This window comes from Camelus ferus, chromosome 9 (assembly GCF_009834535.1).
Source record: "Camelus ferus isolate YT-003-E chromosome 9, BCGSAC_Cfer_1.0, whole genome shotgun sequence".
NCBI lineage: Eukaryota > Metazoa > Chordata > Mammalia > Artiodactyla > Camelidae > Camelus > Camelus ferus.
In genome coordinates this window covers 36076661-36099278 of record NC_045704.1, presented here as the reverse complement: position 1 = coordinate 36099278, position 22618 = coordinate 36076661, and the positions used below count along the sequence as shown (strand labels likewise).

General features: G+C 49.6%; 1 protein-coding gene across 10 annotated transcripts in view; it reads right to left on the bottom strand.

Moving 5' to 3' along the window:
* The window catches only part of NLRC5 (NLR family CARD domain containing 5), an 80913-nt gene that overhangs the window by 9092 nt on the left and 49203 nt on the right, over positions 1-22618 (bottom strand). For 9 of the 10 annotated variants that reach the window (XM_032486370.1, XM_014563853.2, XM_014563852.2 and 6 more), the window contains 19 exons: positions 21519-21608; positions 20702-20746; positions 19616-19705; positions 18673-18756; positions 15106-15189; positions 12625-12714; positions 12370-12432; positions 12078-12164; positions 11019-11102; positions 10127-10216; positions 9681-9746; positions 7681-7764; positions 7510-7593; positions 4865-4951; positions 4276-4353; positions 3401-3484; positions 3045-3128; positions 1270-1353; positions 542-625 (listed from right to left, as the gene is read on the bottom strand). In XM_032486370.1, the coding sequence (XP_032342261.1) occupies positions 542-625; positions 1270-1353; positions 3045-3128; positions 3401-3484; positions 4276-4353; positions 4865-4951; positions 7510-7593; positions 7681-7764; positions 9681-9746; positions 10127-10216; positions 11019-11102; positions 12078-12164; positions 12370-12432; positions 12625-12714; positions 15106-15189; positions 18673-18756; positions 19616-19705; positions 20702-20746; positions 21519-21608 (1542 nt within the window). The remainder of the gene's footprint in view (positions 1-541; positions 626-1269; positions 1354-3044; positions 3129-3400; positions 3485-4275; positions 4354-4864; positions 4952-7509; positions 7594-7680; positions 7765-9680; positions 9747-10126; positions 10217-11018; positions 11103-12077; positions 12165-12369; positions 12433-12624; positions 12715-15105; positions 15190-18672; positions 18757-19615; positions 19706-20701; positions 20747-21518; positions 21609-22618) is intronic. The other variant, XM_014563854.2, reaches the window with a different exon arrangement.

The window sequence follows — 22618 nt, the reverse complement described above, 5'->3', positions numbered from 1 at the left end:
CCAGATCTGGCCAATCAGATTACTGTGTGCTCAGAGCCACAGTGAATGGTTTAGGGGTGGGCGTGTGACCCTAGCTGGTCCAGTGAGACTCAATCTTGGGCCTTGTGTGGTAGGCACAGGGAGAAAGGTGCTCCTTTTTCCAGTTAGATGGTAGATGGTGAGCCTGCAGCTGCAAGGACAGCCTCCCTGAGAATGATGTCAAATGGGAGAGTGAAATGGGGCGGGAGTGAGGAGTGGAGGGACAAGTACAGAACCTGGATCCAGCCTTGCCTGAAGTCGGTTGCCTTGTCACTTTCTGTGACATGATCCAATACATTTCTGGCTTGGGTCAGTTTGGGCAAGTATTCTGTTTCCCATGATCAAGCATTTTGATAGCACTCAGAACCAGGTAAGAAAGGAAAAGGGAGGGCATTCCGCTCACCTGGGTCCATCTAGGGGATTGATAGTTTGTGTTCACAAGAGATGCAAAAAGAACAAGATTCCTAGGATGCTCCCAACTCCCCATCTCTGCCCCCAACCTCCATTCACCACCACTACTTACTCAAGCCTCTTCAGCCAGCACTTGTCCTCAAGGGCCCCCATCAGCACCTTGGTGCCGTCCTCGTCAAATTGATTGTTAGACAAGCTGGAGGGGACCAAGCATAAGATGAGGATGAGACGAGCCTGCCCCGCCCTTGGAGCGGAGCTGTCTCACCAGCTCCGCCCCCTTCTCAGTCCCCTAAGGAGGCCGGCTCTGGGTCTGCAGATCTTAGACCACCCCTCTGACCAGGCTCCACGGGGGCATTCCTGGCCCCAAGGGTCAGCTCTGGGGTCCCTGCAGAAGGGAGCATGGCAGTCACAGCTGATCCAACTGAGAAAAAGTGCCCTGGGTTTCAACAGAGGAAGCCAGGGACAAGGAAAACATACACACACTCACCCATGCGCACACATGAATGCAATGCTCTCCTCTACCCCATAGCTTTCTTGTACCCAACACCCATAGCTACTCTAGGTAAAGAAGGATGACGAGCCCCATTCTACAGATGAGGCTGGTCAAGTATAGAGAGGCACAGTTATTCACCCAAGGTCACTCTGAGAGAGGGGCAAATTCAGGACCAAGAACTCAGTGCTCAGCCTGCCCCAAGCCACGCCGAGTTGCCAGGCTTCATCAGGAAGAAAAGCAATAGGCTGAAGTCCCACCACCCACTTTACCAAAGGCCCAACTGTCCTCTTCATCCCTGGTCCTCAGCTGGGCCATCCCTTCCCAGATCCTTCTACCCTGGGACTCACTCTAGCTCCTCCAGGTGCTGACAATGGCTCAGACCAGATGTCAGGTGGGCCAGCCCCTTGGCGCTCACACAGCTAGAGGTCAGCCTGGTGGGGGTCAAAGGGGAGCAGGTCAGGTAGGAGCTCTGAATGCTGGTGACAGAGGGCAAGGAGGTGGCGTGGGGGTGGTTCCTGGGGAACAGCAGGAGGGGACCCTCCCTCTCTTCATAAATCTCTCCCATCATGGAATCAGTAAGTCAAGATATAGCCTGGAGTGGGGCTGGGTATAGCTCAGTGGTAGAGCACATTCTTAGCATGTACGGGTCTTCAGTTCAATCCCCAGTACCTCCATTAAAAAATAATAATAAAATAAAAATAAGTAAATAAAATAAACATCTTTTTAAAAAAAAAGATATAGCTTGGAGACAGGAACATGGACTAGCTGAATATTTCCCTAAACCACAATCATTCAGGTAGCAGCTCCACAGTGTCTGCCATAATCAGGTATCGCTGTAAAGTCTAGCTAGTTATTGTCATTTACCATGAGCTCTGCATCTTCAACAGCAAAAAATCTAAGTATGGGGATGTGTTAAAGATATATCAGTACCCAATGGAGACCTCCTTGATGCAATCAGTTGGATTAAATGAGGACTGAACATTAGAAAATCTCCATTTTGCAACCATCATACTGATATCTGATTCAGGCAAGAATTATCAATGGACGCTAAAATTCATGAGTGAAAGGTTGAGGAAGAACAAGATGTTTACATCTTCCTAAGTATCTCCCTACAAAATAACTGGTTAATTCCAAAGGGAAAAATAGTAGCTTTGCAAGTGAAGAAAACTGGCGGGCACCACCTTAACCAGCTGATCACAGTTCACATCAATAGTTAGGGGACAAATAGGCATCATGGGCCTCCCGATGTGATGCACTGAGAAGAACACAGTAGCACCTCTGTGATATTCCTGCCCAAAATGCAGAACCTAAATCTAAGCACGAGGAAAGAGCAGATAAACTCAAGCTGAAAGACATTCTGTAAACTAGCTGGCATGTAAATGTCATGACAATATCCTGAAAGGTAAAGAGGGCTGAGGACTGATTCCAAACCGAAGGAGGCTAAAGAGAGATGGCAATTAAATGCAGTCAGTGATCCTGGATGGAATCCAGGACTCAAAAAAAAAAAAAAAAAAAAAAAACACACACACACACAATAAACATGATTGGGAAAATTGGCAAAATTGGAATATAAACTATAGTTTATATAATAATAGGGTATCAATGTTAAATTTCCTTAATTTTACTCTTTTACTGGATTAGGGAAGAGAATGTTCTTGTTCTTAAGAAATTCACTGAAGTATTAAGGGGTGAAAGGGCATGATTATGCAACTTACTTTCAAATGGTTCAGAAAAGAAAGGGGCAGGGAGAAGAGAAGGGAGGGGTGAAAAGGAAGGGGATAGGGAGGGAGGGAAGAAAAGAGCAAATGTGAAAAAATATTGACAAAGGATGAATTTGGGAAATGGTATATGGAAGTTCTTCTCAGTCTTCCTGCAATTTTTACATTAGTTTGCAATTATTTCCAAATAATAAAGTAAAAGAAAGAGCATTGAAAAGGGAACCCCTTTCTCTTCACGTGGCCATGTTGATGACTATGCACCCCAACATCATCTCCAGGGCCACATGTGGTCCCAGCCCACAAGATGGGGACAGAGTTCTCCTGAGGCCAGGGCTGGAGAGAATAGGAGGGGTGGGTGTGGGCAGAGCTGCGGGGGGACCCGAGTGGGAGTCCTGTCTGCCTACCGGAAGATCTTCAGCTCGGAGAGGGCCAGCAGGAGGCTTTGCAGCAGCAGAGAGCTGGCGTCACAGAGGTTCACCTGGGACAAGCTGAAAAGGCCCAAGCATATTACAGAGGGTTTCAGGCTGGACACACCTCAGGGATCATCTATCACATAGAGATAGGAGGCCAAGAGAGGGGAAAGGCCCACCCAAGAGCTCCCAGGAGGCAAGGCTCCCCTATGTCACCCTAGGGCTCTCCCCTACTGGCCAAGTGGGATTCTCCCCATCCTGGACTGGCCAGCCCCTCACCTACAGCCTGGAGCAGGCACTAGGATTACACAGAGAACTCAGGGCCCCAGACAGTGTTTCAGGGTGCCAACCTGAGCTGCTGCAGCTTGGCGCATGTCTTCATCAGCTGTCTGACCAGAAGGCTGTGGTGGGTCCCAAGGTCGCACTGAGCCAACCTGGAGGTAGAGAGGGAGGCTGCAGTTTCTGAACAACTGAGTCAGTATTGGGGACTCAGTCCCTGCCTGCAAAAAGCTTATCTTTTTGTAGGGGTAAATACACGCTGATCAAATAAAGTCCCAGAATTTACTATTCAATCATGAAGGAGAGGTCTAGATGGGGCACCTGGTATGGCTGTGCAGGTTGTTCACTGCACAAGAGGACCCAGCCAAAGCGGTGAGTTGGGGCTGAGATTCAGGTATGGTCTATTCCTCACAATGTATACATGTAGGGCTGCATTCACCCCAAAGGGGTGACATTTTAATTTCCAAAAATGTGCTGTATGGATTAAAGGTGCTGTGAATCCAGGGATCTATAAGAGTGGATAATGAGAGCGCCTGACAAATTCTGAGGTTTAGAAGGGCCTCCCTGAGGTGGTGGCATTTAAGCTAAGACCCGAAGGGCAAGGTCAAGTTAGCTAGCTGTAGAAGGATGAAGAAGGAAAGGGAGAAGAGAATATTCTGGGGAGGAAACAGCCTGTGCAAAGGCCCTCAGGTCAAAGGGAGCAAGATGTTCCAGTAGCTGAAAGTTGGTAGGGATAACTGGAGCTGAGACTGGGGTTTGGGGTGGGAACGGACACTGTGAAGAGGCAGATTAGGCCAGATTTCATAGGCCATGTAGAGACTTTGGACATAAAGGACTCTCAGCAGGGGCATGAGAAATACTGGTCAGAAGGCCCAATGCCTCCATTCCCACACTCCCCTACCCCATCACCACCCGCTTCCTTGAGTCCCCAGGTACAGGGTCCCACCTGAGGGCCATAGCTTCTGGGTTCTCCTGTTGGGGAAATTCCAGCTGGATACAGAGCTGCTGCTGGGTCTCGGAGATGCTGAGGAGGGAAGGGGTAGCCAGTATGAGGTCCACAGCAGCTTTCCTGTGCAGGCTGAGCTGGGACTGGGGCTGCCCAGCCCACTGAGCTCCCAGACCCAGTGGGGATCTAGACAACAGGGACACCAAAGCCTTTGTTCTTATCTAGTCCATGTGATTCTGTCACCTCTGGTCACAGAGCCCTGGTGTGTGTTACTGTCATCCAGGAGCCACTTCCAGACAACCAGCATGGACTCCCAGCAGTGTCTGTCTGGGGTCTAACAGCACTTTGTCTTGAATCTGGGGCTGTTGTCCTCTCTCTGGCACTGCAGCCTGCCTACTGCACAAGTCCTAACAAGTAGGTTTTGCCCCTCACACATGCCTCAGGGGCTCCTGCCATCCTGGGGACCCAGTGAACTCACTAGTAACGCAGCTATTACCCTACAGGACAAGAGACCAATGTCTAGATAAGGGATGGTCCCAATGGTCATGAAAAGAAGAAGAATTCCGAGGGGCCTCCTCCCTGGACTCACCTTATTTCAGTGATGTTGCCTGCGGCCTGGGCACAGACTTCCAGCAGGGTGGGGACCCCAGCTCGGCCCACCCACGGCTCCTTCACCCTATCACAGAAGTGGACACAGAAGAAGGTCCTCCAGGGTTAGTAGGGGCTGGGAGAAGAGTGTCAAGGAGGGCCTAGAAGCTTTTTTGGTTTTTGCTTATTTTAAAACTATAAAATTTAAACCTAGGCATAAGAATGAAACAAAAAAATTAACATCATCCTTGTTCCAACAGTTATTGCAACAATCCAAACAGAAAACGTTATTTTTTAAACTATATTTTTAGGTTTAAGAAAAGCTCTATATAATGTCACGTTGCAAAGGTAAGGAAATAAAGTTGTATATAAAACATGATCCCAATTTTGTATTAAAAAAGAAAAATATATATATATAAAGAAAAATATACAGGGAGAAAGGAGACAGAGCTATGAGGTAAATACATTAAATATTATGGTGATTGTTTCAATGGTAGAATTCTCACGAATGGTTTTTATTTTATTTCTTCTTTACTTCTCAATACTTTCTAAACTTTCTAACGATGTGCATGCATTCATTTAGAAGCAGGGATAAAGAGAGTTGTTTAAAATTTCCTCCTTTTAAAGTTAGGTTGAATTTTTTCTCCCAAAGTATGATTTTCTTTTTAGGCTCTTCTGGGTTTTCTATAAATTTTAGAGTAAGACAAATTTTATCTTAAAGTGTTATTTGGGGTGATCCAGCAATTCTGGGTATAGACCCAAGGGAATTGAAAACAGAGATACAAAGAGATATTTGTACATCTATGTTCATACCAGCATTAATCACAAGAGTCAAAAGGTGGAAGCGACCCAAGTGTCAACTGATGGATGGATGACTAAAGAAAATGTGGTATATTCCTTTCGTGGAGTATTCTTCGGCTTAAATAGGAAGGACATTTTGTAATGCAGTACAAGAGGGATGAACCCTGAGGACATTATGCTAAGTGAAATAAGCCAATCACAAAAAGACAAATACTGCTTGATTCTACTTACACGAGGAACCTAGAGGAGTCAGAGCCATAGAGACAGAGAATAGAAAGGTGGCTGCTAGGGGCTGGGGTGGGGGAAATGCGGAGGTGCTCAGTGGGTACTGGGTTTCAGTTTTGCACGAAGAGTTCTGGTTACACTTAAAAATGGTTAAGATGGTGAATTTTATCTTAGGTATATTATACCACAATTTTTAAAAATGTTATTTGGGGGAACAGCTGGACTTTATGTGCCTCATTATGGCCTGCATTGAGAAGTGCATGGTACTAGCCATGAAGTAAGGTTTTTTTGACACAAATATGTCACTGAATCTCATGGAGACTTTCCAGTTCCAGGAGAGTTAGGGGTTAGAGGAACAAACTCAATGACATCACAGGGAGGCACCAGACAGAGCCAGAAAGTGGGACCATCTACAGCACAGAGGATTGGTTTTGTCCACAGGTCACTGATTTAAGTCCTAAGAGCTGTCATCACCACATGCAAATGTGGACCTGGACTGGATCCTGGATCCAAAGAGCCAGCTGTCCACACTGTCCCACTGGGGACAGTGGGAAATTTTAGATTGAACTGGGTAATATCTGACACTAAGAAATTGCTACTGATTTTTGTAGGTGTCCTAATTCAACTGTGATTTTGTAGACAATGTCCTTATTTATTTATTTATTTATTTATTAAATTTTTTACAATTGAACTGTAGTTGATTTATAATGTTAGTTTCAGATGTAAGCAAAGTGATTCCTTTATACATAAACATGCACGTATTTTTTGATTATTTCCCATTATATCTTATTACAAAAAGTTGAATATAGTTCCCTGTGCTATACAGTAGTTCCTTGTTGTTAATCTATTTTTTATATAGTAATAGGCATCTGTTAATCTCAAACTGCTATTTTATCTCCCCCCCAACCCCTTTCCCCTTTAGTAACCACAGTTTGTTTTCTTTGTCTGTGAGTCTATTTCTGGTTTGTAAGTAAAATTTGTATCTTTTAAAATTCCACATATAAGTGACATCATATGATATTTGTCTTTCTCTGCCTGACTTACTTCACTTAATATGATAATCTCTAGGTCTATCCATGTTGCTGCAAATGGCATTAAAAAATGTCCTTATTTTTTAAAGAGTTGTGGTGAAATATTTCAGAGTGATATTGTGTGAGATCTATTAACTTATTTAAAGACACTTCAGCCAAAAACTAAAAATATGAAACAAACACGGAAAAACATGAATAACTGTCAAACCGAGGTGATGGGGACATGAATTTTCAAAACAGTTCTCTCTACTTTTTGTAAACGTCTCTGTTTTTCTGGATGTTTTAAAATAATAATAGAGAATTTTCAAACATGATATTTGTCACGTGTTATTTTCGACCTCATCTGGGTGTCCTTTGAAGTTTCCTCTTCTCTGTAGTCCCCAAGTATAGGCCTCACTTTGGGGAGGGTGGCTTCTCTGTGCCTGAGGGGGTTTCTGGAACTAATGGGTACATGGCTCTGCATCCAGGTGGCAGGGTTCAGGGTGCAGGAGATGGTTAAGGCCATGACCTTGGGGGGGACCACTTCAGTGCCCACCTCTGCCCCCCATTCACACCACAGCCCCCTCCCAGGTTCACAGGCAGGCGATACCTGAGATTGAGCAGCCCTGCCGGCCACTTCAGCAGACTCAGGAGGACAGTCAGCTGCTCCAGGCCCAGGCAGCACTGGGTTAGCCTGGGGAAAGAGGTCAGTTACCAGGAGGGCTCTGGCAGGGAGCCCCCACCCTTCAGCTTCCCCCATTGACTGGGCCCGATCACTCACGTGATCTCTGTCAGCTGCAGGGCCTGGCTCAGGCCGGCGGCCAGTCTGGGCACATGCTCTGGCCCAAAGCTGCACTCGCTGAGCCTGAGGGCAGAAGGCCGGAGGCAGAGCTTGGGCAAGGCTGGTTGGGGCTGCTGTCCTGCTTCCCCCTAGTTTCCCCCAGGACCCCTGAGGGGAGCCCCCACTGAATGCGAAGGCCTAGACTAGGGCCTGAGAAAAGGCCAAAGATGCAACTCCTGCTCTGGGAGCTTCTCATCTCTATGGAGACACGACCGCCCAAGAAAGTGCTAGGAGTGAGTCACTGACTGAGCCCTGAGTCTAAGGCTGGGCCTGGGCCAGCCCCTGGGTGCACAGGGTGAGCGAGCCGGCGCGCCTGCCTTACATGCAGTATCTCCTTTAACCTCCTTTAACAGTGTCATTTGCAGGTGGAGAAACTGACCAACCCAAAGACACACACAGAAGTAGGGACAGAGTTGGGTTTCCACCCAACTCAGCCTGACTCCAGACCCCAACCCCGTGACCACTTCCCTACTCTCCAGCACTGAATGGTCCAGGCTCCCTGTGGGGCAGGAGGGACTGGGATTCTTGCTGTGGCCCTGCCCACCCCCCCAACCAGTGCCCGGCCCTGTGTGGCCAGCAGATAGGCCCCCAAACACTGTCTCACAGTTGGGCTGAGACGAGGGCCCAGCACAGCACCACGGGGCGCCCACTCTCACAGGACAGGGGCTACCAGAGGTGTCCAGGAGTGGCTGACATTTGAGCTGGATCTTAAAGGTCTGGGAGAATTTGATCTCAGAAAAGGCGGGGAAGTGTCAGGCTGGGTCCCAGAAGCAGGGCCACTGGGTCTGGTGGGTCTGGTGGGTCTGGTGAACACGGAGCAAAGATCTCTTGTGGCTGAATTTGTGTGCATGTACGTGTGTGTGTGGTTTGTGGTGTGTGGTGTGTATGTGGAGGTATGTCTGGTGTGTGTACATGTGGATGTGGTATGTGTGGTGAGTGTGTGTGTGGTGTGTACATGTATATATATGTGTTGGTTGTATATGTTGTGTGTGTTTATGTGTGTGTGGTGTGTGATGTGTGTGCAGATATGATGTGTCTGCTGTGAGTGTGGTGGTGGGGAGTGAGGAAGAACATGGCGGGAGGTGATGGGCAGATCAGACTGTGAGGGAGAAGACCAGGCTAAAGAATCTGAACTTTATCCTGAGGGCAGCTGGGAGCCACTGAAGGGCTTAGAGCAATGGAGTGGCCCAGTTGGATAGTGTCTTGGGAAGATCCCTCTGGGTGCAGTGGGGTGATTGGAGGAGGCCTGGTCAATGGCAGTGGACCAATTTGGAGGCCCTGATTACAGCTGAAGTAAGACATGCAGAGAAACTGACCCAAGGCTGAGAGAGAGAGACAGAGCCCAAGGCTACCGGGAGAGGAATAATAATAATAATAATAATAATAATAATAATAATAATAATAATAACAACAACAACAACAACAACAACAACAACAACAACAACAACAGTAATAACAACAAGAACTGATACAGCACTCGAATAAGCCAGGCCCTTTCTAAGCACTTTATACATATTAACTCATTTAATCCTCACAATAACCCTAAGGGATAGGTCTTACTATTATTTGCATTTTACAAATGAAGAATTGAAACGCAGAGAGGTTAAGCCACTTGTCCAAGGTCACACAGCTGGTAAGTGATAGATCTGAGATTTACCCCAGGTGGCTCCAGAGTCTGATCTCTTAACTCAGAAGCCTCCAGACTTACAGTGAGGACACAGCTAAGGGGCACAAATACCATGCGAAGGCCCAGCCCAGGGACTGGAGGGGTGAAGAGATTGGGGGCAGATGTAGGGGAGGCAAACCCAGGGAGCAGCTTGAAGTAGGGTGTGTGAAGGAGGAGAGGTCCCAGAGGAGAAGCAGGCACGGAGGCCATCACAGGGTCAGCCTCCTCTTCTCTGTTCCCTCCCCTTCCCTCATCACCCTGGACTGGGAATTACCTCAGTGTCTTCCTAGCCTCCTCCTGTTGGGACAAGTGAATCCAGAAGCTCTGTTTGGAGCCCAGGCTGCAGAGAGAGGGGTGTGGGGAAGCCGAAAGCCCAGGCTACCAAGCATCCTTGGGACCCAGGAGTGGAGGATGCAGGAGGGAAGGGGGCTGGACACATGGGGGTCGGGGAGGGTGGAGGCCACGGGAGAGCCCCTTGCCAACCAGAGGAGACCTCCAACTCCTTCTGTGAGGATGCTAAACCTGGAGTTCCCCACCTTGTGATCTCCCTGGTCCCTGTGGCACATGGGACTCAGAAGATGGAAACTATGATCCCATATTCAGTGAACCCTGAGACTCAGAGAGGGGTGGGGGTTGCCCCAAGTCACACGGGTAGAGGACTACCAAGTGTGAGAGTCTTCCTTCCCCTGCCAGCAGCAAGTGGCACCAACATCTCCTTACTTCACTGAGGCCTCCCGGACACGTCGACAGGAGGGGAGAGCGTCCACCAGGCACAGGGCACCTTCCTGAGAGATGTTATTGTGACTCAGACTAGAAAAGAGGTTCAGGGTAGGGGTTGGGCAGCAGCACCTCAAAGGAGCCCTGCTCAGCACCCTTTGCTCCTCCCTTCCAGCTGTCATCTCCGGAGGAGAGTCCTCCATGTCCAAGTGTCCATTCTCCAGGTGGAGACACTGAGGTCCAGAGAAAGGCCAAGGGGATGCTATCCCTACACAGGCAGGTCAGGCACCAGCTTGAGTCCTCGAGAGCTGCCCTCACTGTGCCTGCTGCTGCTCCTGGGGTCTGAGACAGGGAGTTGATGGGGCCAGGCTGGCAGCCCCAGCCCCAAGGGGGTAAGGGATGCCCAGAGCTCAAAGCTCAGTTGCTTAGCAATGGGCTGTATCCTGTCTCTGGTCACCAGTCTCCCATGTCAGTGGGGAGACAGAGTGAGAGTGAGGATGACTTTCTACGGACCCTCCCTGCTGTGGGGACATCTTTAAATCTGTGTCCCGTAGATTTGGTCAGAGGAGTTTCAGGGACAGAATGGACCAAGAGCCAAGACAACTGAGATCCTTCTGCTGGCTGGGGATGAACTGTTGCTCCCTGCCCGGCGTCAACATGGGTCACCAAGCTTTAGTCACAGCTTCCCCTGCTGTGTCTGGTGGGAGCTCTGCCCATGGTGGGCAATGAGGAAAGGAGAAAAATTGACTTGGAGGTCAAGGTAGGAACCATCCCTTCCCCCTACCCAGCCCTTGTCCTCTGGAGTTCTCTAGGGATGCCTCAAAAGAGGCCTGTTAATGCTTTTGGCCCCAGGAAGCCTTCTTCCGTGTTGTCTTTGAGGCTGCTAGTCACTTACTCAAGCAAACCAGAGATGGGCACCTGAGGGAGACATTCCAGGAGGCACCTGAGCCCGTCATCACCCAGCAGGTTTCCTGAGAGGCTGTAAGAGGCAGGAGGAGGTTGTTGATGGTCACATGTGCCTTCTCTTCAGTTACCATCACTGCTACTCTACCCACATAGCACTGTCATCACCCCCTCCGCCACTCTGCACTACTTCTGTCCCAACATCACAGTCCTCCCCACTGGTGCCATCCCACCCCTACCACTCAGCATCACCATGCCCATCACCACAGCACTGCCATCTCCATCACCACTAGGATTATCACCACCACCCCCCTCAGCAGCACCACAGTTAGCCAGTCCTTATCTTCCCCTTCAACATCTGGTGACCACTCCCAGGACTCGCGTTCCCCCAGCAGGCTTTCAGGAGTCAGAAAAAAACCAACTAGCTTTTACTATGCCCTTGGTCTGCATCCATCGGGAGCCACAATTTTTGAACAAGAGTGAGATAAGGAAAAAGAAAGAGTTTGGAGGATGCATTCACCCCAGAGATTTTGTCTTTAGTTTGGGAATACAATATCAGAAGCTGCACTTGAACTTTCTTATTTCCCTTCATTGCGGCATTCTGTGGTTGTAGCTACAGTTTCAGAAACAGTATCATTAGCATGCCTGGAAATGTCTGATTTTCTTCCTGCATCGCTGAACTCATTTTGCCCCTGCTTATGACACTTTTGAGGCTTGTTATTTCCTCTTTTCCTAAGAAGCTTTCAAAATTAAAAATCAGTTTGTCTCAGGAAGCCACTTAATCAAGTAACCTTTAAAATAAGAGAAAGTTCCTGCTATAATGGAAGAGCACACCCTGAACTAGCTTCTCCATGGTTGGGGAGTGGGAAGGATAAAAACGGGACAGAGGAGACTTATGGATGTGACTCAGTCAGAGGCATCTTGTCCCCTGTTAGCTGGTCCTGAGAGATGTTGAGCGCGTGCATGCGCGCGCACACACACACACACCCCGCCTCCAATGCCACCGAGGCACACGCTGCCGGGCTCTGTTCCCTCCTCCTCCCCAACTTACTCCAGCTGGTGGAGGTCTTCACACTTGCTCAGCAAGCAACACAGCCGCTCCATGTGCTCCTGGCTGAGGCTGCAGCCTGTGAACCTGCTGCAGGAAGGGGCAAAAGCCAGGGCATGGGGTCCTTTTCCTCAGACCAGAGCCCTGATTTCTAATCTAGCCTGCTCTGTACTCCTTGTTTGCCTGTGACAAAGCCCAGCCCTCTCAGTCTGTCCCCTGTTCTAGCCACCCAGGAGGCAGGTCTCCTCATCCCCAGTCCTCACTGGCTGCCTGGGCATGGTTCCAGGGTACTTACCCACAGCACCCGCCTTCCTGCTCCTCTCTAGATCTGAAGTGCAGGGTCGTGTGATTCAGGGACCTAGAGGGGACAGCATCTGGGTCAGCCACCCTTGGCCACAGCCTCAGGAGGCCCCCAGGGGGCAGGCACCCCTCCTCCAGCACCTGAGCCTCTGACTTGGGTCTTACTGCCTCCATTGTAGTCCCTGACATTCAACAGATTCCGGGTACCGCCCTCCCAGGCTAGTTCCAGTTGTCCCAGGGCAACACCCACCTGAGATCCACCTTCTGAACCTGTGGGCACTGGCTGAAGAGGTTGGCCAGCAGGAGGGGGCTCTCTGGGGACAGTCTTGTCTGGCTCAGCCTGAAAAGGAAAGGGGCAGGGCCCTATGTGAGCAAGTGGGAGCCAAACAAGATCAGGGGGCAAGAAACCTGGACAGACTGGAGGGGTAGGAAAAGGATGCAGGGCTGGTGGGTCAGCAAGGTAATAAGGAAGGAGGCAGGGACTCAAGGGGCAAAAACAGGAGCTTGGGGTCAAATGGACTTAGGTTTGAGCCCTAGTTCTGCTTACTGGCTGTGTGTCCTCAGGCAAATCACTTAACCTCTCTGAGCCTCAGTTTCCTTATCTGGAAAACAGGACCACTTATGGTATACCTTCTTCTAAGGTATTGTGAGGATCGAATCATATCATGTTTGCGTGCTGCCTAGCATGATACCCATGCTTGTTATTTTTACAGTTTCTACCCTCAAGCAGGAACTTGATAGGCCAGTCCTTGCTGATGGGGAGTGGGAAGCTTCAGGCCCTTAGAGTTTCTCAAGCTCAGCATAATTCTTTGGTGTTGGGGGTTGTCCTGTAGGACGGTCAGCAGCATTCCAGACCTCTACTCACTGGATGCCAGGAGTAGCACTACTCCTACCTCTTCTGCCATTGTGACAACAAAAATGTCTCCATCGCCAAATGTCCCCTCATGGGCAAAGTCACCCCCAATTGCCAACCACTGCCTTAGGGAAAGTGAGATGCTGCCATTTTGCTCTTGGAGGCATCCTCAGCCCATAAATCCTCCATCAGCTTGTCTTGTTAGTTCCACCCCCAAGATCCACCCTGAGTCTACCTACCTCCCCATCACACACCAATTCCCAGCCCCCATCATCTCTCACCTGGTTGTACAGCCTCCTCCCTGCTCTTATTTTCATGCTTGTCCCGCAATCCCTTTTCTCTACCCAGCAGCCAGACTAAGCTTTTGAAAATACAAATCACTCCTGTGCCTTTCAGGTTTCCTTGGGCAAACCTCAAAATCCTTCCCATGGCTACTTGGAAGGTCCTTTTCTCTACCTCCTCTCCTACAACTCTGCCAGCCACTGTGCTCTGACCACATTGGCCTTCTGGCTGTTTCCTGAGCCTACCAAGCTAAGTCCTGCCTCAGGGCCTCCTGCATGCTGTTCCCTCTCCTGGAATGCTCTTCCCTTTTCTTGGGATGCTGTTCCCTGCTTTTCATAAGGCTGGTTCCTGTTCCTTCTTCTGGTTGCACCCCAGTGTCCCTCCTCAGAGGTGTTCCCTGACCACTCCCACCATTATCTAAATCACTTCCCCAGTCACTCTTTACTGCTTTATCCAGAAAAATACCTTACCATTGTCTGAATTCATCTCATTTGCTTCCACTTTGCTTATTGTCCAGCTCCCTCTACTACAAAGTAAGCTCCAAGAAGACAAGAACCTGGTCTATGTTTCCCTCTCTGCTGTGTTTGCAGCACCCCAAGCAGTGCCTGGTCCACAGCAGTGCACAAACACCAGGGACTGAGTAATACAAAACTTAAGCACTGGTGAGGGTCAGGCTGGCTACCTCATTCCAAAGACAGATGACAAGTTGGGAGCTGGTGCTGTGTGATGCTGGGCATAGAGAAATCCCTCTCTGGTCTGAGGTTTCCCAACCACTGATTTTAACCTGCCAACTTCTGTGTCCAGAAGAGCCCTTCCTGATCCATTCTTTCCTGGCAGGGTAGGACCACAGTGGATGTTGTAGTCTGACATGGGCTCTGCCACACGACCACCTCTGGAATGTCACACATCCCCTCCTTCCCTCCCTGACAGGACTCAGGAGTAAGCAAGACCCTAGATGCGATATGAGCCTCCTCAGGTGTCCCAGAGATCCTTAGCATGAGTACTATGTTGCTGCTATTAATGGTGAGATTTAATTTCCTGTTGTATTTTTCCATCTCAGCTGCAGCTGCTTTTACCCCTTGCAAGAAAAATATTTAAAGTAAATCCTTTTTAAATTCTAACCAGTCTGAGCTGAAATTAGAAAAGAGTTTTAAATACTTTGGGGGATGCTGTTTAAATTCCCCATTTACAGTTAGATGGTGACCTTTAAAAACGGGTGTGTGATACAGACATGACCTACAACTGTAAGTCTCTTTTGAGGAGTAGGTGACCTTTCTGTGGCTGGGGAGAAGTATGATGGCCCATTTGTCACAGGCATTCCATTCTTCAAGGTGCTTTTAAAGCAACTGTCTTGTTTGAACCCCAACCTTGCGAGAGGGGTTGGAGAATATTAGTCCCATTTGTCAGATGAGGAAACTGAGGCTTTGAGGGGTCAGATAATTCCCCCAAGGTTGATAAAATATTAGGGAAGAGCTGGAAGTAGACTCAAGTTCCCAGATGCGCCAGATAAAATGATGGAACAGCCCAAGAGAAGGAGACAGCTTTGCAAAGCCAGAGCCTCAGCCCTGCACAGGGAAATGGGGAAACCAGTCTTACTGTAGCAGGCTTAGCTGGGGGAGTTGGGGTAGGTGGTGCAGCAGGGTCTCCAGGCTCTGGTCACTCAGGACATTGCAGGACAATCTGTGAAACAAAATGTCTGAATGAGGTGGGGAAGCCTTGGAAAAAGCTAGGAGTGTGGCTTCACAGCCAGAGCCTTCTGGAGATGGGTCCTAAACCAGGGTTTCCCCAAACACTCCCTCTGAACACTGGGTCCTTGAGTTATCATTGAGACAGAAGGAACAGGAAGCTCATATATGTTTGAAAAATGGTGGGTTAGGCCACATTCGTTTTCTTCGCTGCAGGACTTCTCAGAGCCTTTAACCTGCCCTGGTACATTGTGAATTTCTAAGAGGCTACAGTAGACATTTTTCTTCCCCAGAAGACATGAACTAGCAGGACTATTATTTTGAGGGCCATGAAGACTAGTGATGGGTAGAACATGCTTGTGAAGAGAATGCCACCTTAACCCAAAGGAATGAACATAATAGTGGAAATTCAGGCACATAACAGGTCAGCAAAGGAAAAATGCAGGATAGCTGGGGTCTCTGATTGCCCATCAAAACCAGACGAACCAGCTGATCACTTGTCCAGATAATTCGTCAGAAGCCAGTCCACTTAGAAGAAACTCCTGCTACCCATGCTTTGGTCTCTATTCCGGCCAGAGGACCAGAGCAACCGGAGTCTCTGTGCACTCTGGGATTTCCACACAGCTCCCCCTGGAAGTCTGAGCCACTTTCTGACCCCCAGAGGCCAGGTTTGGACTGTATTTTCCTTCCACCTTCTCCCTCTTTTCTCTTGGCTGCCCCTTCTTTTCTCTGTCCCTGTCCCTTTGCCCCCTGCAGGCTGCCCTTTCACCTCTGGGGCTTCCATGAGCCTGGCCCACCTCCACTGCATTATTGTCCGGTTGGAGGGGGACTCACTTCACTTTGTGAGGGGAACAGTAGGAGGGGCATCCCATGGTTCTGGAGCTGGAAGCCAGGAGCCTCTGTCAAGGCCCAGGCTGTCAGCTCAGTTCTATCCCCTCTGTCCTGGGACTGGGCCTGGGACTTCAAGCACAAGCAGAACAGGGGCCTTTTTCAGGGGTGGTCTGACCACAAACACCAGTGGCTTTCTACCGGTCCCCAAAAAAACACAGTGCTATGGTCTCTAGTTGGGTCAATATGGGGTTTACACACTATTTTTGTTGTTGTTGTTATTTGTTTTGTTTTGTCTTTAAGCAATAGAACCTTTACCCATTACAACATCCCACATGGAAAGCCAAAATGTACACAGGCAAAGTGGCTGGGCAGGGGTGGAATTTGGGGAGGGGGACAGGGACCCTCCACCTTCCCTGGCCTCCCCAGTAGAATCCCAGGACACAGCTGGACAATTGCCAGACTCCTGCATTAAGCATCTAGATAACAGTACTCCGGCATGGGGTCCCAGCACTACAGCTGGCAAAGTGCATTCATACTCATCCCACTTGCTCCAACCTCAGTGGAGAGAGGGGGGCCCTTAGACCCCTACCTGTCCTCCAGACACCCAGCACCACCTGCGAGCAGTTTCCACACAACCCCCCAGAGTGGATGGTGGGCCTCAGCAAGCAGTGCCCGTATCCAGGTTATCTTTGTGTCCAACGGAGCCCAGTGCCTCGTATACAATAGGTGCTTAACAGTTGAGGAGTGGAAGAGTACTTTTTGCAGCACTGGCTGCTATGCTACCAAAAAACTTGGAAGCAGCCTGGATGTCCATCTAGACCCTAGAGCGGGGCGATTAAGTAACTTGTGGCACATCAGAACTATGGACGGACTAATGTTAAATGCACGGACATACAAATGTTGTGTAAATAACACATAAGAGACATTTAGGGACAATGGCTATTTGATGATTTTAGTGTGTCATAGAATAATGTTAATATTTTATGTTTGATAATGATTTTGCGGTTATATTAAAAAATAAAGAGGTGGGGAGGGTATAGCTCAAGTGGTAGAGCACATGCCCAGAATGCTCAAGGTCCTGGGTTCAATACCCCATACTGCCATTAAATAAAATAATTAAATAAATAGACCTAATTACCTCCCCCTTACCAAAAAAAAAAACTTAAAAAAAAAGAGTATTTCTCTTTCAGCTGTGCGTACTGAAATATCTAAAGATGAAATTACAAGGTATCTGGGAATTGATTCAAAACAATGTGTGTGTGTGCGCACACTAGGGCTGTGAGGTGGTAACTGTTGAGGTAGGTAGAGGGGAACCAAAGATCTATCATTCCATTTTCTCTGCTTTTATATATGCTTGAATGTCTCCATATTAAAAGTGTTTTTTAAGTCAAAAAGCAACTTTATGATGGGGAATCTGACAAATACGATCTTGACCAAGTGATCAAGGTCACCGTCACTAGTGATAAGTCACGTCCACACACACACTCCTGAGATGGGATGAGAAGGGCACTTCACCTCTGGGGTGTTCTTTCCCCAAAACCCATCACTCCAGTTTAACCATGAGAAAAATATCAGATAAATCCAAATTGAGGGACATTTTAGAAAATATCTGACCAGTAGTCTTCAAAACTGTCAAGGTCATGAACACCAAAGAAAATTACAACATACATATATGTATAACTGAATCAGAAACTAACACAACATTGGACTTCAATTTTTTAAATTACTTAAAAAAACCCTCCCTCTGTGTCCATATGTGTTTGAACGTGGAGAGAGGCATGGAAGGACACACCAGACAGTCAACATGGATAATGAGCTTGTTGCAAGGGCCAGAAGGGCATTTGACATGGGAACCAGAAAGCAAGCAAAAAGACTGTAGCAAAACGGAAAAACACATAATGGTGTGAAGTAAAGTGAAACTGCAGAATGCAGCTGGCCTGTGACTTCGAAGAGGAAAAAACTGAATATGCAAAAGAAGAAGGCCATTGGGACAAATGACAACACTAAGCTGATGAGGGAAGAGGTTATTTAGGTGAGGCAGGTTTGTCTTGGATTTCTCTGCTTTAAGATAATTATTACAATAAAATTACAACAATGATGATGGAAGGAAAGGCTGACCGTCCACTCTGCAGATGATAAAGCCAAGGCCCAAAGAGTGAAAGCCATTTGCCCAAAGTCACCCAGCTTGTAAGTGGCTGAGCCAGGATGCCAGATTCTAAGCCCAGTCTCTGGTCAGAGGCCCAGCTGTTCTGGAGTGAGCTGGTAACCCGGGGTTTGGGGGATGCCCTGAGAGGGGCCTTCAGAGCGATAGGCTCCAGCCACAGAGGCAGGCCCAGGTAGTGCCAGGGCGGCTCCAGGGCTGAAAGAGGCAGACTGGGGCTCCCAGGTGCCCTGAGTTGAGAGGACGGGGAAGACGAGTCCGGGCCTGGCACAGGCCTGGGTCCTCAGGGGGAGGGGTGAGATGCCTGAAGCTGAGGCCATTGGAAGACAACCAGTCTTCCACAATGGGTCAGGCAACTCCCATGGGGAGGGCTTCGGGACCAGGTAGGAAGCGACCAGGGAGGACTCATGTGGCCTCTAACCCCCAGCCCAGGTCACTGAGCAGGTGCCCACATTGTGCCTTTGGGACTGTGTCCTCCTTACTTACTCGACTTTCAGAGGCCCTGGGCACTTCTCTAGAGTCTCACAGAGGCAGGAGAGGCTCAGGGGCTCCAGCTGACATTCCTTAAGGCTGAAAAGGGGCAATAGGCAGGGCAAGTGGGTCAGAGAGGGCTCAGGGCCCAATGACCCTCCTCCCCAAACTGCAGGCCCCTTCCCCACGGGGCATGCTCTCCACCCCGTACAGCCTTGGGTCCCCCGACTTTGACAGTGTCAGGAAAGGCCCCCTGGGTGCCCAACTGCCCTGATCCAGTCCCAAGTCTTTCCCACTACCCCTGCCCGCATCCAGGCCACCACTGTCACTCACCTGGGCCACTTTAACACCCCCAGTTTCCCTCTCTTGCCTCCCTGAAGTCCTCCAGTGTCTTATCTTTAACTGTATCTTTAATCTGACCAGCCTCTCCTGTGCGCAAAACCCTCTGTGGCTCCCCACTATCCTTAGGCTAAAAGTGAAACGCCTCTTCTTCAGCTTCACTCACCTCCATTCTCCCTGTATAAGCTCTGGTCACAGGGAAATACTTCCCAAGGGCCAAATTTTCACTCCTTCGGTCCTTTGCATGAGTTGTCCTACCTGCCTGGGACACTGCCTGCCCTGCCACCAATAACCCTGTTCAGGCTCCAGCTAAGGTGTCTCTCTTCTCAGGTGAGGAAATTAAGCCCTGGAGAGGGGAGGAGCCCAGCCAGGGTCTCATAGCCCCTCATGGCAGAGCTGGGGAGTCTTCAGAGGGAATAATGCAGGATCTTTTCTCTACGGAGAATGCTAGAGCCAACAGCCCCACCTCCTGCCCTCATACTCGCCCCTCTTTCTTTCCTCCGTCTCTCAAACTCTTTCCGCTCTCCCTGTCCCCAGCCCTAACCCTCAGGCTCTCCTCACTCCGTCACCCTTCACCCCACTGTGGTTACTCCCAAACAAGAAGCGGGTAAGACCATACCAGAAGCTCCTGGAGATGTGGCGCTGACCAAACCCCAAGAACTGGGCTCCAGCCTGGAACTCTGGCAAAGATCCACCAGCCAAAAGATCCCTAGGAGTAGGGGAATCATTTTGAGAAGAAAGTTCAAAGCATCCACAATGGAATACTAGACTCATTGTCAGGACCGAAGTGGTGCTCCGGCCAACCAAGCCCCTCCCTGTACAGACAGAGCAACTGAGGCCCAGGGAAGGGAAGCCAGAGTGAGGATGCCAGCAGCTTACACCTGTCCAGGTGGGCGGCACCTAACCAGGTCAGGGGGAGCTAGGCCAGAGCCCTCCTCTCTCTAACCATGGCTGGGTATTCACATGACCCCATCTCCCTGTGCCTCAATTCTTTCGATTTCAAGATCCCAGAGAGTCCCCAGAAATGGAGACCCTAGCTCGGGAAGCAAGACCACTCTGCCTTGGGCCACCCCTGGCTTCAGGAATCCCACCTGCTATGGCAATGCTTTTCCTTGAGACGTTAGCTGGAAATGCACTCTGCCCAGCTGGCCCCACATTAGAGCCCTTGGGTTTGCCAACCTCCCCGGTGAGACCGGGATGCCAGGCTCCACTAGGGGGCAGCCGGGAGCATCTGTGGAGAACTAACTACTGTTCACTTTACCACAAAAGATATGGAAACTTTTTCAGAGCACCAACGGTTCTTGGCTTCTCAAATGTGATACTTGGAGTATGAAAGGGCAGTGACTCATACGGAATCATGGGTCTGCCAAGGTCTGCAAAAGTCCCCAGAGACGAAAACACAGCTGCTCCTCTCCACCCTCCATCTGCTAGCACCTGTTCTGCTATAGCACCACCCATGGGCCCCGCCCATGCTCCCTCCCGTGTGCATTGCCTTTTTCTAAAATTTAAGGCAGCTGATTATTGCAAATTTGTATGGAGGGGGGGGTTATAGAAGAGAGGAATTCCAGCATGCCAGACCTAGGTGGGTTACTCTAGGGCTAACAGTGGTCAGCATGGGTCTGAGGGTTGAGGTACGTATAGGAAATGGGGAACCAGAGAGGGAAAGGGGGAGCCCCCCTCCATCTGAGGGGCTTTCCCTCCTTACCTGCCTCTTCTGTCACCTCTCAGGATGACACGTTGGCTCTCAAAGCTGCAGGCAGAGAGGAGGCAGCAGTCTGAGAAAGGGCCAAAGTCCCAGGCAGCAGCAAGAGACCAGACAGGCTGGGTCAGGGAAGGCTTGGATGGTGGCCCATCTTCTCAGCAGACAGGACAATAAATATATTAAGCAACCAAACATTTCTTAAGGCACATACAAAACATACCACTGATACGGTCTCCTTTGATTCTCACAATAAAATTGTGAGGTAAGGAAGTGTTCTTATCCCCATTTTATGGATGAGGAAACTGAGGTATGGAGAGGCTCAGTGACCTGCTCAGAACCACACAGCACGTAAGTGGTGAGCCTGAATTTGAACCGGGGCTGTCTGTTGCCATATTATCCACTCTTGGAAGTGGGAGGGGAGGAATGGGCTAACTTCACCTGAAACAATGGATGATTTGCATTACATGGCCCCAGGGTGGCTTGGGAGCCTTCCGGTCTACATTTTCGTCAGCTCCAAAGACCCCACAATTCAGGTGGGTCCCTGAACACTCAATGGCCATCAGGGAGCTCCTAGTTTTCTTAAAAGTCTACCAGGACAATCCAGAGAGTAAGTACCGGAGAGTCGATGAATCTTGTCCTGTGATGAATTTGGAGAAATATGAGTATCCCTGGAGCTATATTTCACTCATTCATCTATTCATTCATTCCACAGACACACATCACATGTTTGTTGGACTCGGTGTCACAACAGGGCCCTGAGGATGCTACATCGTGAAGGGGACAGATGCAGGGCAGGGCAGGGACCCAGGGGCATTCTCACCTGAAGTCCATGTGCAGAACCCACTGCAGAGTAGAGAAGCACTGGGTCAAACTGAATACAGCATCCAGGGACAAACCATTCTCACTGAGGCTGGAGAACCAGAGGGATGACGCTGACGGAGGTCACTCAGGACTCACAAACACCCTCTTTGTGGTCAGAGCACAGGGTGGGAGAGGGCTGTCCCTCTCTGTTCCAGCCAATGGAACATGCTGAACCCCGGATGGTCAGAGAGTGCCTCTACCAACTCCCCATTGTACAGATGGGCAAACTGATGCCCAGAGAGCAGCAAGTTCTTGCCCAAGATTATGAGACACCTTGGTGACAGAGCTGAGATTAGAACTCACTGGTTCCCCTTAGCCAAAACCACAGCCACACCCTCTAGAGTTTGTGTGTTAACTGGTTGGGAACCAGGAGCTCAGAGAGGTGTTGCAATTTGCCTAAGGTCACACTGGGAACCTAGGACTTGTGACCAGGTTCCTGTGACCAGGGAGCCTCTCACTTGGGCCCAGAAGAGTTAGGGAAGAGAAGGGGGAATGTGAGCCAGGAAACACAGGGTACTTCAAGGGCCCAGGAACTCTGGATGGCTGCAGGTAAAGTTGGGGGGTTCCTGGCCTCCTTCCAGGCCTTCCCTCCCAATACTGAATATCTCCCCACTCCCCACCGGTGCTCAGGGCTCTTTAGCTGTCCCTGGGCACCCTGCTTAAGTGTCTTCTCTGGTCCAAACCCTCCCTGCCTACCTGGCCAGGGCACCATCAAACAGCCCCTCCCTACACCCCAGGGCCAGAACGGCTGCCAGCCATTATGTTAAACAGGTCATCCCTTCCACCCGTGCCTGCGCTGCCCCAAGTGGCCTGGGCCTCCGAGAGAGTCTGCGCAGAGACAGGGAGACAGGTTTGAGAAGCGAAAGCTTAAATCAGAAGCTGGATCAGTGAGTCACAGCCCAGTCTGTATTTTAATGAAAATCACAGTAGTACTGACCCTGTCCTGAGCACTTGCCATGTGTCAGGGACTGGACTGGGTGGCAGACATGCATTTTTCTGACTTAATCTTTATGATAACCCCAGGAGGGAGTGAGATAGGACACAGAACACTCCCCTCAC